This window comes from Talpa europaea (genome assembly GCF_964194135.1).
Source record: "Talpa europaea genome assembly, chromosome: 5".
Lineage (NCBI taxonomy): Eukaryota > Metazoa > Chordata > Mammalia > Eulipotyphla > Talpidae > Talpa > Talpa europaea.
Window position 1 is genome coordinate 47,861,354 of NC_140071.1, and position 15,933 is coordinate 47,877,286.

The window sequence follows — 15,933 nt, forward strand, 5'->3', positions numbered from 1 at the left end:
TTCCCTCAGAAGCCAGAGATGGCTCCTGGAGGAGCCAGAGGGGAGCGGAGAAGTTCACCCAAGATGCCGGCCAGTCCGAGCAACACAGTGTCCCAATGCATATGACAAATTAGAAAACAGACAGTAGGGAGTAGAAGAACCACATGCAACCTAACAACTCCTCAGGAAAAAAGCACACCACAAAAAGAAAACCACCCCCCAGATTGCAACGACAGTAACTTGGAAGAACTTCTGAGCCTTCCAGAAAGAGAATTTAAAATTGCCGTGATTAAAAAAATGACAGAACTCATAAAGGAAAACAATGATCAGAAGAAGGAAATCAAGTCCCTAAAGAGGGAAGCAAAAGAAACGCAGGAGATCAAAGAATTAATGGAGGAACTAAAGAACTCTGGGAAAAGCAAGGAAAGCAGAATAGATGAAATGGAAGAACGAATAAGTACTCTTGAAGACACAGAAATAAAAAGAACCAAAACAGAAAAGGAAAGAGAAGTACAAAGGAAAAAGAACGAAGAAAGACTTCGGGAACTATCTGACTCCATGAGGAAAGGAAATATAAGAGTTATAGGAATTCCAGAAGGAGAGGAGAGAGATGTAGGAACAGAGAAAATATTCCAGGAGATAACTGAGGAGAACTTCCCAAACATGAAGAAGGAGCTGAAAATTGATATACAAGAAGCAAGAAGAACACCAAACTTCCACGACGAAAGGAAAAATACAGCAAGACACATAATAGTAAAGCTCCCAAGAATCCAGGACAAGGAAAAAATAATGAAGCTGACAAGAGGGAAGAAATAGATAACATTCAAAGGAAAACCAATCAGGCTGACATCAGACTTCTCTGAAGAAACACTACGGGCAAGGAGAGAGTGGAGGGACATAGTCAACAGACTCCAAGAAAACAGATGCCAACCAAGAATACTCTATCCCGCAAAGCTCTCCTTCCTCTATGAAGAAAGAATAAGGACCTTCCCAGACAAAGAGAAACTCTGGAATTTCATTACGACTAAACCCCCACTCCAAAAAATACTACAAGGAATCCTAAAGCTAGAACCTCAGAAGGATGAATAACAACGAAAGAAGGCCAAAAAAAAAAAAAAGTTATTAAAAGAATAAATAAATAAAATCAAAGGAAAGACAAACACAATGGCAAATACAAATGCTAACATATCAATATTAACTCTAAATGTAAATGGACTAAACTCTTCAATAAAAAGACACAGAGTTGCAGCCTGGATTAAGAAACAAAACCTAACCTTTTGCTGTCTCCAGGAAACACATTTAGCTACAAAAGATAAAAATAGGCTCAAAGTTAAAGGATGGAAAACAATCCTACAAGCAAATGGGCCAAAAAAGAAAGCAGGAACAGCTATACTTATATCAGAGAAAACAGACTTCAAACTCAAAAAAATAAAAAGAGACCCCAATGGTCACTACATTATGATCAAGGGGACAATACTTCAAGAAGAAATAACACTCATTAACATATACTCACCAAACGAAGGAGCACCAAAATATATCAGACAACTGTTGTCCTCTCTGAAAACAGACATCAGAGAAAACACATACGTAGTGGGAGACTTCAACACACCACTATCAACAATGGATAGATCAACAAGACAAAAAATAAGTAAAGAAACTAAAGCTCTAAATAAGGACCTAGAGCATGTGGGCTTAACAGACATCTATAGAACACTAAACCCCAAAAAAACGGAGTACACATTTTTCTCAAGCGCACATGGATCATGCTCCAGGATCGATCACATACTGGGGCACAGGACAAACATCAACAGATACACCAAGATTGAAATCATATCAACCATCTTTTCTGACCATGAAGGCATCAAACTAGAAATAAACCATAAAAAGAAGGCAAGGAACTTTCCTATCTCATGGAGATTAAAAACCACACTACTGGAAGACCACTGGACTAATGAGGAGATCAAAGAAGAAATTAAAAAATTCTTTGAATTGAACGACAAGGAGGACACCAATATCCTAAATGTATGGGATGCAGCAAAAGTAGTAATAAGAGGAAAATATATAGCAATAGAAGCTCACATCAAGAAACAAGAAAGAACTCAAAGAAACAACCTAATCTCGAAGCTCAAAGATCTAGAAAAAGAACAACAAAAAAACCCCAAAACCAGTAGAAGAAAAGAAATAATAAAAACCAAAGCAGAAATAAATGAAATTGAAACTAAAAAAACAATCCAAAAGATCAATGAAACCAAGAGCTGGTTCTTTGAAAAAAATCAATAAAATAGACAAACCCCTAGCCAGGCTCACAAAGGAAAAAAGGGAGAAAGCACAAATAAACAGGATCACAAATGAAAGAGGAGAAATCACAACAGACACAGCAGAAATCAAAAGAATAATCAGTAACTACTATGAACAGTTGTATGGAAACAAGTTCAACAATCTAGAGGACATGGACAAATTCCTACAACTCTACAATCACCCAAAGCTAGATAAAGAAGAAATAGAACACCTAAACAGACCAATTACAATTAGCGAAATTGAAATGGTAATCAAAAACCTCCCCAAAAACAAAAGCCCAGGACCTGATGGATTTACAAATGAATTCTACCAAACATTCAGAGATGAATTAGTGCCTATCCTTCACAAACTCTTTCAAAAAATTGAGAAGGAAGGTACAATACCAAACACGTTCTATGAAGCCAACATTACACTAATACCAAAACCGAACAAGGACAACACAAAAAAGGAAAACTACAGGCCAATCTCCCTAATGAACACTGATGCAAAAATCCTCAATAAAATTTTAGCTATCAGAATCCAACAGTGTATCCATAAAATAATTCACCACGACCAAGTAGGATTCATTCCAGGGACACAAGGATGGTTCAACATCTGAAAATCAATCAACGTTATCCAACACATCAACAAAAAGAAATATAAAAACCATATGATAATATCAATAGATGCTGAGAAAGCTTTCGACAAAGTGCAACACGCATTCATGATAAAAGCCCTTGAAATTCTTGGGATACAAGGAACATACCTCAACATCATAAAGGCCATCTATGACAAGCCAACAGCCAGTATCATTCTCAATGGTGAAAAGCTGAAAACAATTCCATTAAGATCTGGAACTAGACAAGGATGTCCACTCTCACCACTGCTTTTCAATATAATACTGGAAGTCCTAGCCAGAGCAATAAGACAAGAGAAAGACATACAAGGAATCCAAATAGGAAAAGAAGAAGTCAAACTATCACTATTTGAAGATGATATGATAATATACATAGAGAACCCCAAAAACTCCACAGAAAAACTAATTCAACTCATCAATCAGTTCAGTAAAGTGGCAGGATACAAAATCCAACACGCAAAAGTCAGTAGCCTTTCTATACACAAACAATAAATCTGAAGAAGAAGAAATCAAAAAAACCATCCCTTTTATTACTGAAACAAAAAAAATCAAATACTTGGGAATAAATCTAACAAAAGAGGTAAAGGACCTATACAAAGAAAACTACAAAACACTGTTAAAAGAAATAGAAGAAGACACAAAGAAATGGAAAGACATCCCCTGCTCATGGATTGGAAGAATAAACATTATTAAAATGGCCATCCTACCAAAAGCAATATACAGATTCAATGCTATTCCAATAAAAATTTCAATGTCATTCTTCAAAGAAATAGAACAATTATTGATGAAATTCATATGGAATCACAAAAAACCCCGAATAGCCAAAGCTCTCCTGAAAAAAAGAGAAGGGAATGGAGGCATCACACTCCCAGACTTCAAACTCTACTACAAAGCCATAATCATCAAAACTGCATGGTATTGGAACAAGAACAGACATACAGACCAATGGAATCGAATAGAAAATCCAGAAATAAACCCACAGATTTATGGTCAACTAATTTTTGACAAAGGAGCAAAGAATATGCATTGGAGCAAAGAAAGTTTGTTCAATAAATGGTGCTGGGAAAACTGGGTTGCTACATGCAAAAGAATGAAGCTTGACCACTACCTCACACCATACACAAAAATCAACTCAAAATGGATTAAAGAACTAGACATAAGACCTGAAACCATAAAATATATAGAAGGAAATATAGGCGAAACACTACGTGATTTGCACATCAAAGACATCTTTAGAGACACATCACCCAAAGCAGTGATAGTGAAGGCAAAGATAAACAACTGGGACTACATCAAATTAAAGAGCTTCTGTACAGCAAAAGAGACAATAACAAAAACAAAGAGAAACCCCACTAACTGGGAGAACATTTTTGCACACAACACTAATGATAAAGGACTGATCACAAAAATCTGCAAAGAGCTGATGAGACTCAGCAACAACAAAGAAAATAACCCATTCAAAAAATGGGCAGAAGAGCTAAAAAGAAACTTCTCTGAAGAAGAAATGCAAATGGCCAACAGGCATATGAAAAAATGTTCAACATCACTTGTAATCAGGGAAATGCAAATCAAAACTACCATGAGTAGCAAATCAAAACTACATCTCACACCAGTCAGAATGGCACATATTAAAAAAACTAGCAACAACAAATGTTGGCGAGGGTGTGGAGAAAAAGGAACTCTTCTGCACTGCTGGTGGGAGTGCAAACTGGTCCAACCACTATGGAGAGCTGTGTGGAGATTTCTGGACCTACTAAACATAAAGCTTCCATATGATCCAGCAATTCTACTCCTAGGTCTTTACCCAAAGGACACAGAAACATCCATTCCAAAGAACACCTGCACCCCTATGTTTATAGCAGCACTATTTACAATAGCTAAGCTTTGGAAACAGCCCAAATGCCCCAAAATAGATGACTGGATCAAGAAGATGTGGTACATATATACCATGGAATATTACTCAGCATTCAAAAAAGATAAACACATGCAATTTGCAGCAACATGGATGGCGCTGGAAGGGATCATGCTCAGCGAAATAAGCCAAAAAGAAAAAGAAAAATACCGGATGGTCTCACTCATAGCAGGAATCTAGAAAACTTAAATAAGGGACCAGGAAAATGAATAACTATAAGAAAGTGAAAATCAAAATCAACAAAAAACTATGAACTAGAGACACTTTTTGGGGGGTGAGGGGCGGGAGGGGAAGGATTGGGGTCAGAATGGGGGGGCTGCAATTGTATGGGGAATATAAAAATAAAATTTATTATTAAAAAAAAAAAGAACAAGTAGGAAGACTTGCACTTTCCTATTTCAAAACTTATTGCAAAAGTACAGGGATCAATGAAGTGTGCTACAGGCCTAAGAATGGACATGTAGACCAATGGACTAGAATTTAGTTAATTTGTTTTTAACATTGGTGCCTGGACCATTTAATGAAGAAAAAATAGTCTATGAAATGGTGATGGGACAACTGGACATCTATACACAAAAGAGTGAAGTTGGATCACTTCCTTATACCTTACACAAAAATTAACTTACAAGGAATCAGATCTAAATATAAAGGCAACAACTAGAGAACTCTTAGAAGACATGTAAATCTTCATGACCTTGGATTAAGCAATAAATTCTTAAATATGACACAAAAAAGCAACAACAACAAAAAGACAAACTAGATTTCATCAAGTTAAAAAAAAAAACAAAACTTTGAGCGGAAAAGATTACCAAGAGAATAAAAGACACCCCCTGGAAATGGTGGAAAATATTTGCAAATCTGATAGGTGTCTAGTCTCCAAAATATATAAAGAACTCTTATGAGTCCGGAACAAAAAGACAATCCAGGCAAAGAATGGACACTTTTGTAACAATAAACAAATGACTGGGAAGGAAAGATGCGCAACATTATTAATCACTAGGGAAATGAAAATCAAAACCACAATTAGATACTGTATGCCCACTAGTATGGTTGTCAGAAAAGAGCAAAGCAGAAAATAAGTGTTGTTGAAGATGCAGAAAAATTGAAACTCATACTTTGTTGGTGGGACTATAAAATGGCACAGCCACTGTGGAAAAATAATTTACAGTTCCTCAAAAAGCTAAACATGGAATTACCACATGATCCAGTAATTCTTGGTATAAACCACAAAGAATCGAAAACAGGTTTACAATAAAAACTTGTATGTGAATGCTCATGGCAGTCCTATTTATAATAGCTAAAAGATGGAAACAAATTAAACATCTACAAAGAATGTGGTATATTCACACAATGGAATATTATTCACCCACAAACATTATGCTGAGAAAAAGACCAGACACAGGACACATGTTGAGGGAGATATAGGGAATAGACAAGCTCCCAGAGAGCAGATTTAGTGCTATACCAGGAAATGCAACACAGGGTCTGGAAAGATGCTGCAGGGGGAACAGGAAAGTGACTGTTTAATGGGGGCAGGGTTTACTTTTGGATGATGGAGATGTTCTGAAAGTAAATAGCAGTGATGGTTATACAGAATTCCGAATGCACTAAATGCCACTGAATTTTAACTGAAAGTATTAAAATGCTAAATTTTGTGTTATGTGTATTTTAGCATATTAAAAAAAAAATGAAGCCACTGGCTGGCTCTACTACAATCACTGAAAAAACAGACAGTGTTAGTTTCCAGCACACAGTGCGGAGCTGGGAGAGAGCCACCCAAGGGCTGAGGCAAGGGGAGACATGCAACAGGTTGCCCAAGCTAACACACAAGACTGTCCAACACATCTGAATTTTAGTTTGGCTTTTAAAATATGCATTTCAAAAATTTGCTGTGCATGGAGACTCATTCAGAAATGAGTATAAATATAAAATCAGATTATTTGATATTTTAGACTATTCAAATTGTGATTTTCATTCATTAATGAGGACATTTGAGTTGGCTGCATTTGGGAAATGGTGCACAAATGACAAAAGGAATCATGAAAATAATTCTTCCCATTATTTCTAAAAACAAAGTTTATGAGATTACAGGATAGTTAGCCTAATTTAATTTCCACACAATCTGTATTTCCAGTTACCTTTATAATTGGCACTTGCTCCAACAATCCAGGGAGCAGATACCACAGCTTCCCTCATTTCTCTGTTGCCCTGCCCTGAGCTGTTTCTCTGCAAATTCAATCTGACTTAGCAATCAGTAGTCTCATGGAACTGCCCTCAACTCTAAGGAGGCTGAGTCCTCTGTCTTACAGTTGAGAGCTGCCCTCTGCTGTCAGTCTTCAGACCCTGGGAAGGCAAGGGACCATTACTAAAGCAGCTCATCACAGCATCCCCAGCATCAAGCCCAGTGCCATGGACATAGACTAGAGACTCAAATATTTGTTACATGAATGATTGGAGCCCTAGATGATCTGAAGATAAGATAACAGTGCCTAACAGTAGCAGCACATATCACAACACAGTAAGTTCTCCTTCTTAACATTAGAACTCAGGACGTGTAGCTTTCGATTGATTTAAATACTTCTTTTTTTCCTGATTTAAATACTTCTTTGTTTCCTTTGGTCCCTATTTCCACTTCCATTCTCCACCTCAGCCCAATATACAACTGTTCTAATGTGCTAACACACATCTGTTTGTTTATATAAGTTCTCAAAAATTGCATTGCTGGGTGAGCACTTGGTTTTGGTGTAGGGTGTTTTAATCTTGTTATGGATCACATGTAAAGGACTGCTGGAATATCCAGAGGTCTTGATGAAAAAAAAATACAGTATTGATTACAAGTGTGAATGCGTCCCTGAAATCTTTGGGGATACAAAGGAGATAAATAATATGAAGGCTGGTAAACATATCTAGGTTTTGATGAGAAAGAAGGCTGATAAATCAGATGCTATCACCATCTTGTCATGGATGCACCACTTTCACCAGCAATTAAATTTGGTTCAAGGTATTTCTTCACTAATATTTTGGCCACTCTGAAACAGCTAGTTCCCTTCAGTTACCAAAGGCTGAGTCGATCACTTTATATCTTAAAGGAAAGAGATCCAAATTCCACAAATTACAGCTGACCCTTGAACAACCTGAGAGTTAGGGGTCCTGACCACTTACAGAGCTGAAAATCTGAGTATAACTAATAGTTGGCTCTGTACACTCGGTTCCATGCCCAGGATCCAATCAACCTACATCTAACAGTGGGTGACCCTGTGAATGTGGAACCCATGGACAGCACAAAATCCACACAGAAGTGAACAGACACAGCTCAAACCTGCCTTCTTCAAGGGTCAACCAAAGTACAAAACTGCAAACAAAACAGGTTTAAACTATCATGATGATTAGGTCCTTCTTATACTCTAAGAGTCTATTTTTAGTTTGGTTAGATGTTTGATGGCTGAACAGAATGTATTTTAGTATCAGATTTTTAAAAATGAGTTATTTGGGGATTCAGCCTTATTTGAATTTACACGGCTTATGATGCATAATTGGAGACAAGTGTCCTTTAAGCCCCAAACTTACTTTATCATGAGGCTTTGGCCGTCTATTGCCTCGCCATCCCCCACATCATACTTGCTTGTCAAGTAAAGAGAAATCTCAGTCTTTGAGAGTTGATGTAGTGTATTAGTCTTGTTAGGGTCGTTGGGGTCAATGGCTCCTTCCCCTGGAGAAAAAAAACATTGTCATTCCTCCAATTCATCCACAGTGATGGTGGCATAAGACTAAGATCAATTTCTGTGGGGAAGACAGGTGTGGGTGCTGGACAGACGATCATGGTATTCATTAAAAAAAATCACAGTCCAGCATAGTCCAATGCAGTCCAATATAGACGTTTAAAATCATTGATTTAAACATTATAAAATGACATGGGGAAGATATTTAAAATATGTAAAATTTATATGATATAGATTAACAAATACTTTTTGAATGTTCAGAGTCAACCTTCAAGAATATCAAATTGGGGGCCTCTCCGGTGGCGCAGCGGTTAAGTGCTGGGTTGCGAAGCTGCCCGCAGCCCCTGCAGCACCAGTTCAATCCCCAGCCACCAGGTGAGGGTCCCACATGGCGCTCAGACCTCTCCTGCCGCCCGCTGCTCCCCTCAGCAGTGTACTTCGGTCCTTCTGCCTGCTCTGCTCTCCCTCTCTGACTCTGGTGAATTCTCTCGCCCCCCCATGCTTCTGACTGTACCCAGTGCTTGTATAAATAAGTAAATAAATCTTTAAAAAAAAAAAAGAATATCAAATTGATTTACACTCTTGGACACCAAGGGCTAGACTTAGCCCTTAAGTTGTTAAGACTTAATAACTTAAGTCTTAAATTCCCCCCCAAATGGTGATTTGCTAGGAAAGACAAACAACAAAATGCAAACTAGAGGAGAAGGAGAAAGAAGAAGTTCTTACCAAGAAATGATTCCACGCTGGGTACGTCTCCCAGCAAGTCCAATAGTTCATTCAGTAAGTCCTGTTTGTCAGGGGCAATTGCATCCTGGTGTTCCAACAGGAGCTTTGTATACAAAGAAAAACACAGAAGATTACGTTCTCAACTGCTAATATATTTACATAGTTCATTTTCCAGTTTTGCAATATTTTTTTTTGATATCATTTGAATCTTAAATATGTGTGACATTTACTATAATTTGAGACCATGGAGAGTCTTTATTTTATCTTAGAGGGACGTGCAGCAAGCACAAAGCATAATATCCTCAAGTTTCATTCTTATTGGAGATTTCCTTCTTTCTTGTTCTTTATTAAGGTCAAGTAACATTCCATTTTATGTATACACCACATTTTGCTCATCCATTCATTCATCTATTGATGGGTACTTGGGTTCCGTCCACATTTTTGCTACTCTTGCAGCAAGATCTCACAAGACTTGGCCAGGGCCACCCTTCTACCATCTAACCCGTGTTCTACTCTACCTTTATGAAAAAAGGCCAAGTTGTAGGAAATAACCTAAAAAGAGGAATCAGTCTTTTGGCTAGCCCTTTGTAGCAAAGAGGAAAGTTCCCTATCTCTTCAGGTAAAAATCATGCAGTAATCACTATTTGCTCTAATAACTATTAGATGCCAAACATAACTTTGGCACTGAACAACTTTCATGGGGAGTGAATGGCAGAAATGTCTGTATGGTTTTCCTTGGCCTGAGACCAGGATACACCAAGTTCTTTCCTCTTTCACCAAAAAGGATCAAAGGTTAGTAACATTGCTGGGGTGTCTGGCCAGGTCTTAGAGAAAATTCTTAACTTTTGAGGAATAACAGCTTTGAGGGGGAAACCATGAAAGACAACACATCTGTTTCTGCTTGGTTTTAGAATTAAAATAATATTTCCAAAGTATAGAAACATAATTTTAGTTGTTTCGAATAAGTATCATATAAAACTCTGAATCATAATGAGAAAATTAAACTTTTCTATTTTCAATCTTTCCGTCAACAGCTTTGAACTGTATTTCAAATATAGTTGAACTATAATTTAAAATGATGCAATGTGGGCCTCCCTGGTGGCGCAAGGGGTTAAGACACAACCTATGAAGCTATCCGCAGCCACTGCAGCATGAGTTCGATCCCCAGCCAGGGAGCAACCCACATGGCGCAGCAGACCTCTCCTGACTCACCCTCTGCTCCCCTCAGCAGTGTATTTCAGTCATTCTGTTTGTTCTGTTCCCCCCTCTGTCTCTGATGAATCCTCTCACCTCCCCCCTACTTCTGGCCTGTCCCCCAGTTCTTGTATGCATAAATAAATAAATCTTAAAAAAATAATTAAAATGATGCAATGTGCTCAGCAAAATAAGGCAGAAAGAAAAAGAAAAATACCGGATGGTCTCACTCATAGCAGGAATTTAGAAAACTGAAATAAGAGACCAGGAAAAAGACTAATCAATGCAAAGTAATAACCAAAATAAACAAGCAACTATTAACCAGAGATACATTACGGGGGGAATTAGGGAGGGACAAGGAGAGGAAGAACTAGAGTCAAAATAAGGTGGGGGGTGTGCAACTGTATGGGGAATATAACCAAAATGAAAATGCATACATTGCCAAAGATGAAAAATGATGTATTATATAAAATAAAATATTTTAAAATAAAATAAAATACCAATGCAAAAAAAATGATGCAATAGGTTTCTGGACATTCTGAGAATTGTGCAGCCATCACCACTATCTAATTTCAGGAAATTTTGGGCCTCCCCGGTGGCGCAGCGGTTGAGTGCTGGGTTGTGAAGCTGCCCGCGGCCTCTGCGGCGCCGGTTCGATCCCCGGCTGCTCCCCGGCCACCGGGGGAGGGTCCCACATGGCGCGCAGACCTCTCCTGCCGCCCGCTGCTCCCCTCAGCAGTGTACTTCGGTCCTTCTGCCTGCTCTGCTCCCCGCTCTGGCTCTGGTGAATTCTCTCACCCTCCCGCGCTTCTGACTGTACCCAGTGCATGTATAAACAAAACAAACAAATAAATAAATAAAAACATGAAAAAAAAATAATTTCAGGAAATTTTTATCAACTTGCCTATGTCCATTAGCAGTCACTTCCATTAATCCCTCCTCCTAGCCTCTGGAATCCATGAATCTACTTTCTATCTTTATAGATTTGGGTGTTCTGGGTGCTTCATATGAATGAAATAATGCATGGACTTTGTGACATCTTCTTTAACTTAGCATGATATTTTCAAGGTTTGTCCACATTGTAGCATGTATCAGTACTTTATTTCTCTTTATTGCCAACTAATATTCCATTACATGGATATACCACATTTGATTCATTCATCTGTTGATGAACATTTGTTTCTACCTTTTGGTTATTATAAATAATGATGCTATAATCATTCAAGTACAAAAAAGTTTTTATTTCTCTGGAGTGGAATTGTTTTATTGTATGTTAACTCTGTGTTTGATACTTAGGAATTACCAGTTATTTCCAAATTAGCTGTGCCAGTTTACATTTCTACTATCTGCTCAATTACTCCACATGCTTCTCAAATCTGCTATTACCTGAGTTTTTGACTCTAGCCATTCTGGTGTATAGAAATTGGAATGCAAATCAAAACCACAATGAGATACCAATGACACTGAACATCTTTTCATGTGCTTTTTGGCTTTCTGTATAATTCCTTAAAACAATATCTATTCAGATCATTTGCCCATTTAAAATTATGTTTAAGTATTTATTTTTAATTACAGTCCAATATACATAACAAAATTTGTCAGGTTAACTGTTTTTAAGAGGGTGGTTGAGCGGTGGCCATTCACACTGTTATGCATCAAGCTCCAGTCTTTTCAATTGAAACTCTGTACCCATTGCCCTATTCTTCCTTTCACTAGCCACCACCATTCTACATTCTGTCTCTCTGAATTTAACTATTCTAGGTGCCTTGTGTAAATGGAATAATAATAGTTACTGGCTTATTTCACAAAGCATAATGTCCTTAAGTTTCATTCTTATTGGAGATTTCCTTCCTTCCTGTTCTTTATTAAGGTTAAGTAACATTCCATTTTCTGTATATACCACATTTAGCTCATCCATTCATTCATCTATATTTTTTTAAAAGATTTATTTATTTATTTATACAGTCAGAAGTGCGGGAGGATGAGAGAATCCACCAGAGCCAGAGCGGGGAACAGAACAGGCAGACTGATGAAACACACTGCTGAGGGGAGCAGCGGGTGGCAGGAGAGGTCTGTCGCGCCATGTGGGACCCTCGCCGGTGGCCGGGGATCAAACTGGCACTGCAGAGGCTGCGGGCAGCTTTGCAGCCCAGTGCTCAATCGCTGCGCCACCAGGGGATGCCCCCATTCATTCATCTATTGATGGGCACTTGGGTTCCTTCCACATTTTGGCTACTGTGAATAATGAACATGGATGTACAAATATCTCTGATTCTGCTTTTAGTTCTCTTAAAATGGAATTGCTACATCATGTGGTAATTCTATTTTAATTTTTTGAGAAGCTGTTGTACTCGCCTCCACAGCAGCAGCATCACTTTACTTTCCCACAATTGTGTACAAGGGTTACAACTTCTCCACATCTTCACCAACATTGATTTTCTGTTTTCACAGTAGGCATCCTAACAGGTGTAAAGCCGAATCTCATCGTGGTTTTGATTTGGATGCTGTAACCATCAGTAAAGTCAAGCATCTTTTCATGTGCTTGTGGATATCTTTGTAGAAATGTCTATTCAAGAGTCCTTAGCTCCTGTTTTAGATAGGCTGTTTTCTGCTTTTGAATTGTAGGTATTCTTTATAAATTGGATACCAGATATATTATTTGCAATTAGTTTCTCTCATTCTCTTCAATTTCTTTCTTTTTTTTTTCTGTGTAGAAGAACTGGGCTGTAGGCCAGAAGTGCAGGGGGTGAGAGGATTTACCAGAGACAGAATGGGGAGCAGAACAGGTGGATCTACTGAGATACACTGCTAAGGGGAGCAGTGGGCAAGACAGGAGAGGTCTGCTGCACCATGTGGGTATCTCCCTGGCTGGGGACTGAACTCAGGCCGCAGTGGTGATAGTGTGATAGTGCTGAGACCTAATGCCTAGGCCTTCAGGAAGGCCCCTTCAATTTCTTTTTTTTTTTTTAAAGATGTATTTATTTATGCATACAAGAGCTGCAGTATATGCCAGAGATGCGGGGGTAGGGGAGGTGAGAGGATCCACCAGAGACAGAGTGGGGAACAGAACAGGCAGACTGACTGAAATATACTTCTGAGTGGAGCAGCGGGCGAGACAGGAGAGGTCTGCTTCGCCATGTGGGTTCCTCCCTGGCCGGCCGGGGATTGAACTTGTGCTGCAGATTGCTTCATAGTGCAGTGTTTAACCCCTTGCACCACCAGGGAGGCCCCCCACTTCAATTCCTTGATAGCATTCTTTATAGCACATTTTCATATGTTGAGGTTCAATTTATTTTTTCTTTTGTTGCTTGTGTTTTAGTATTTTATCTAAAAAAACATTACCAAATCCAACACACAAAGATTTAATCCCATGTTTTCTTCTAAGATTCTTATGATTTAACCCCCTAATATCTAGGTCTCTGATCTCTTTCAGGTTATTTTTGTGTAGCATGCAAGGAAGGGGTGAAACCTCATTCTTGGCATGTGGATTTCAACTACCATTAGTTGAAAAGACTATTATTTCTCCACTCTTTTTGCTTCTTGAAAATGAACTGACATAATTTTGAAGGGCTTCTTCTAGTCTCTTAACTCTATCCCACGGAGCAGTATGTCTATCCTCTGCTGGTATCACACTGCTTTTATCATTCTCTTTTAATCTTTAGACAAGTGAATGAGAGAGTATCTGTTTAATGCTGAATTTTCCTTCACATTTCCTGACACTTGCTAATTGGGTTTTTAAGGAGAGCAGGTCTCAAAGGCATAGCTTCAGGAGAATTACTATAACCAGCTACTTAGTTTTCATTTCATTCTTTTTACTTACTTTTAAAATTTCTGCTTATTACAGGGCAAGTGAGCTTTTCTGCTAAGTTAGAGACATTTTATTTTGAAGCAGAGTAATACCACTCCTTATTGATCTTTTCAAAAGGTGAGTTCATTGAAAGAAAGACTTCATATAAGTAAAAGAGGTGACATATGTATGATATTTTATGGGGAAGGTAAGTTAGAGACATGAACAAAATGAGCAAGATGGATAAATTCATATTCTTGTTCTTTAAAGGTATAGGACAGCTGATTTAACTGTTGTCTCTGAAAGGAATGAATCAGGCAATTGGCTTTTACCCTTTATTCTGATAACAACAGAACACAAAACTTCCTGGAGATGTCTCCTTAAATAACTTACTTGGAGGTTCTACATATTCCTTAGAGCAAGTAGTGCTGCCGCCATGCCTTGTCTGCCTGTGACGTCACCTCCTCAATTGAGAAGCTAAACAGGAATGTCTTCTCCTCAATTACATTACTCCCACATTATTACATTTGCTTCCAACTTAAAACATCAAAAAAATCCCAGTGGGTCACAAGCTGTTTCCCAGAAGTGGATAAATTCTGTTTTCAATTCTTGTTAACAAAGGAACAGACCATTTCTCCTTAAAGAGTAACAGTCTAGGGCCTCCCCAGTGGCACAGCAGGTTGAGCATAGTGCTGGGAGGCTGTCCGCAGCCTCTGCAGCATGGGTTCGATTCCCAGTCGGCCAGGGAGACTCCCACATGGCGTGGTGGACCTCTCCTGTTGCGCCCGCTGCTCCCCTCAGCAGTGTGTTTTGGTCCGTCTGCCTGTTCTGCTCCCAACTCTGTCTCTGGTAAATCCTCTCACTTTCCCATGCCTCTGGCCTGTGCACCAGCTCTTGTATAAAAATAAATAAATCTTGGGCCTCCCTGGTGGTGCAAGGGGTTAAGACGCAACCTATGAAGCTATCCATAGCTACTGCAGCACGAGTTCGATTCCCGGCCAGGGAGCAACCCAGATGGCACAGCAGACCTCTCCTGACTTGCCCACTGCTCCCCTCAGCAGTGTATTTCAGTCAATCTGCCTGTTCTGTTCCCCACTCTGTTTCTGGTGAATCCTCTCACCCCCACATCTCTGGCCTGTACCCCAATTCCTTTGTGCATAAATAAATGTTTAAAAAAAATAAATCTTCAAAAAAAAAAAAAAGAGTAACAGTCTAAATGAACACAATATCATTTTTCCTCTGCTGTCCTTGGAAAAGAATCTCTCATGGTAAAATATAACTTCTCACCACTTTTACTGCATGAGGATACTGCCCCCAGCAAATGTGCAGCCAACTTTGAGGGTTTTCTGACATGGGTACTCTTTCATAAAAATAGACAGATGGGCCGTTGCTCAATTATAAATCAGTCTACATGCTCTGAAAATTATTTTTGCAAATGGTGCATTGCTGGACATGTTTTCTTTGTGGTTGTGAGTATTTAAAAGAAACAAGTATAACCTCTTCACTTAACCCACTCCTTCTGCCGGTCATGAAGAACTGCAGAGCTGCCTTTGTTTGGGGCCACTCACAGGACTTACTGGCCACTATGCTTGTTACAAATGTCAAGGAGATTCCTTGCTGACTCTAACAAAGGGAAATCAAAAGTCATAGATTTTTTCTTCCAAACCCACATTCAAACTTTTGTTTCTTAGAAGAGCTTATC

The 15,933-nt window shown here is 38.8% G+C and overlaps 1 protein-coding gene across 1 annotated transcript in view; it reads right to left on the reverse strand.

Moving 5' to 3' along the window:
* The window catches only part of IQGAP2 (IQ motif containing GTPase activating protein 2), a gene marked incomplete at its 3' end in the record, with an annotated part of 261,119 nt that overhangs the window by 17,199 nt on the left and 227,987 nt on the right, over positions 1-15,933 (reverse strand). Inside the window, exons 29-30 of the mRNA XM_084234138.1 lie at positions 9,251-9,353; positions 8,373-8,514 (exon numbers count right to left, since the gene is read on the reverse strand). Of these exons, the coding sequence (XP_084090264.1) occupies positions 8,373-8,514; positions 9,251-9,353 (245 nt within the window). The remainder of the gene's footprint in view (positions 1-8,372; positions 8,515-9,250; positions 9,354-15,933) is intronic.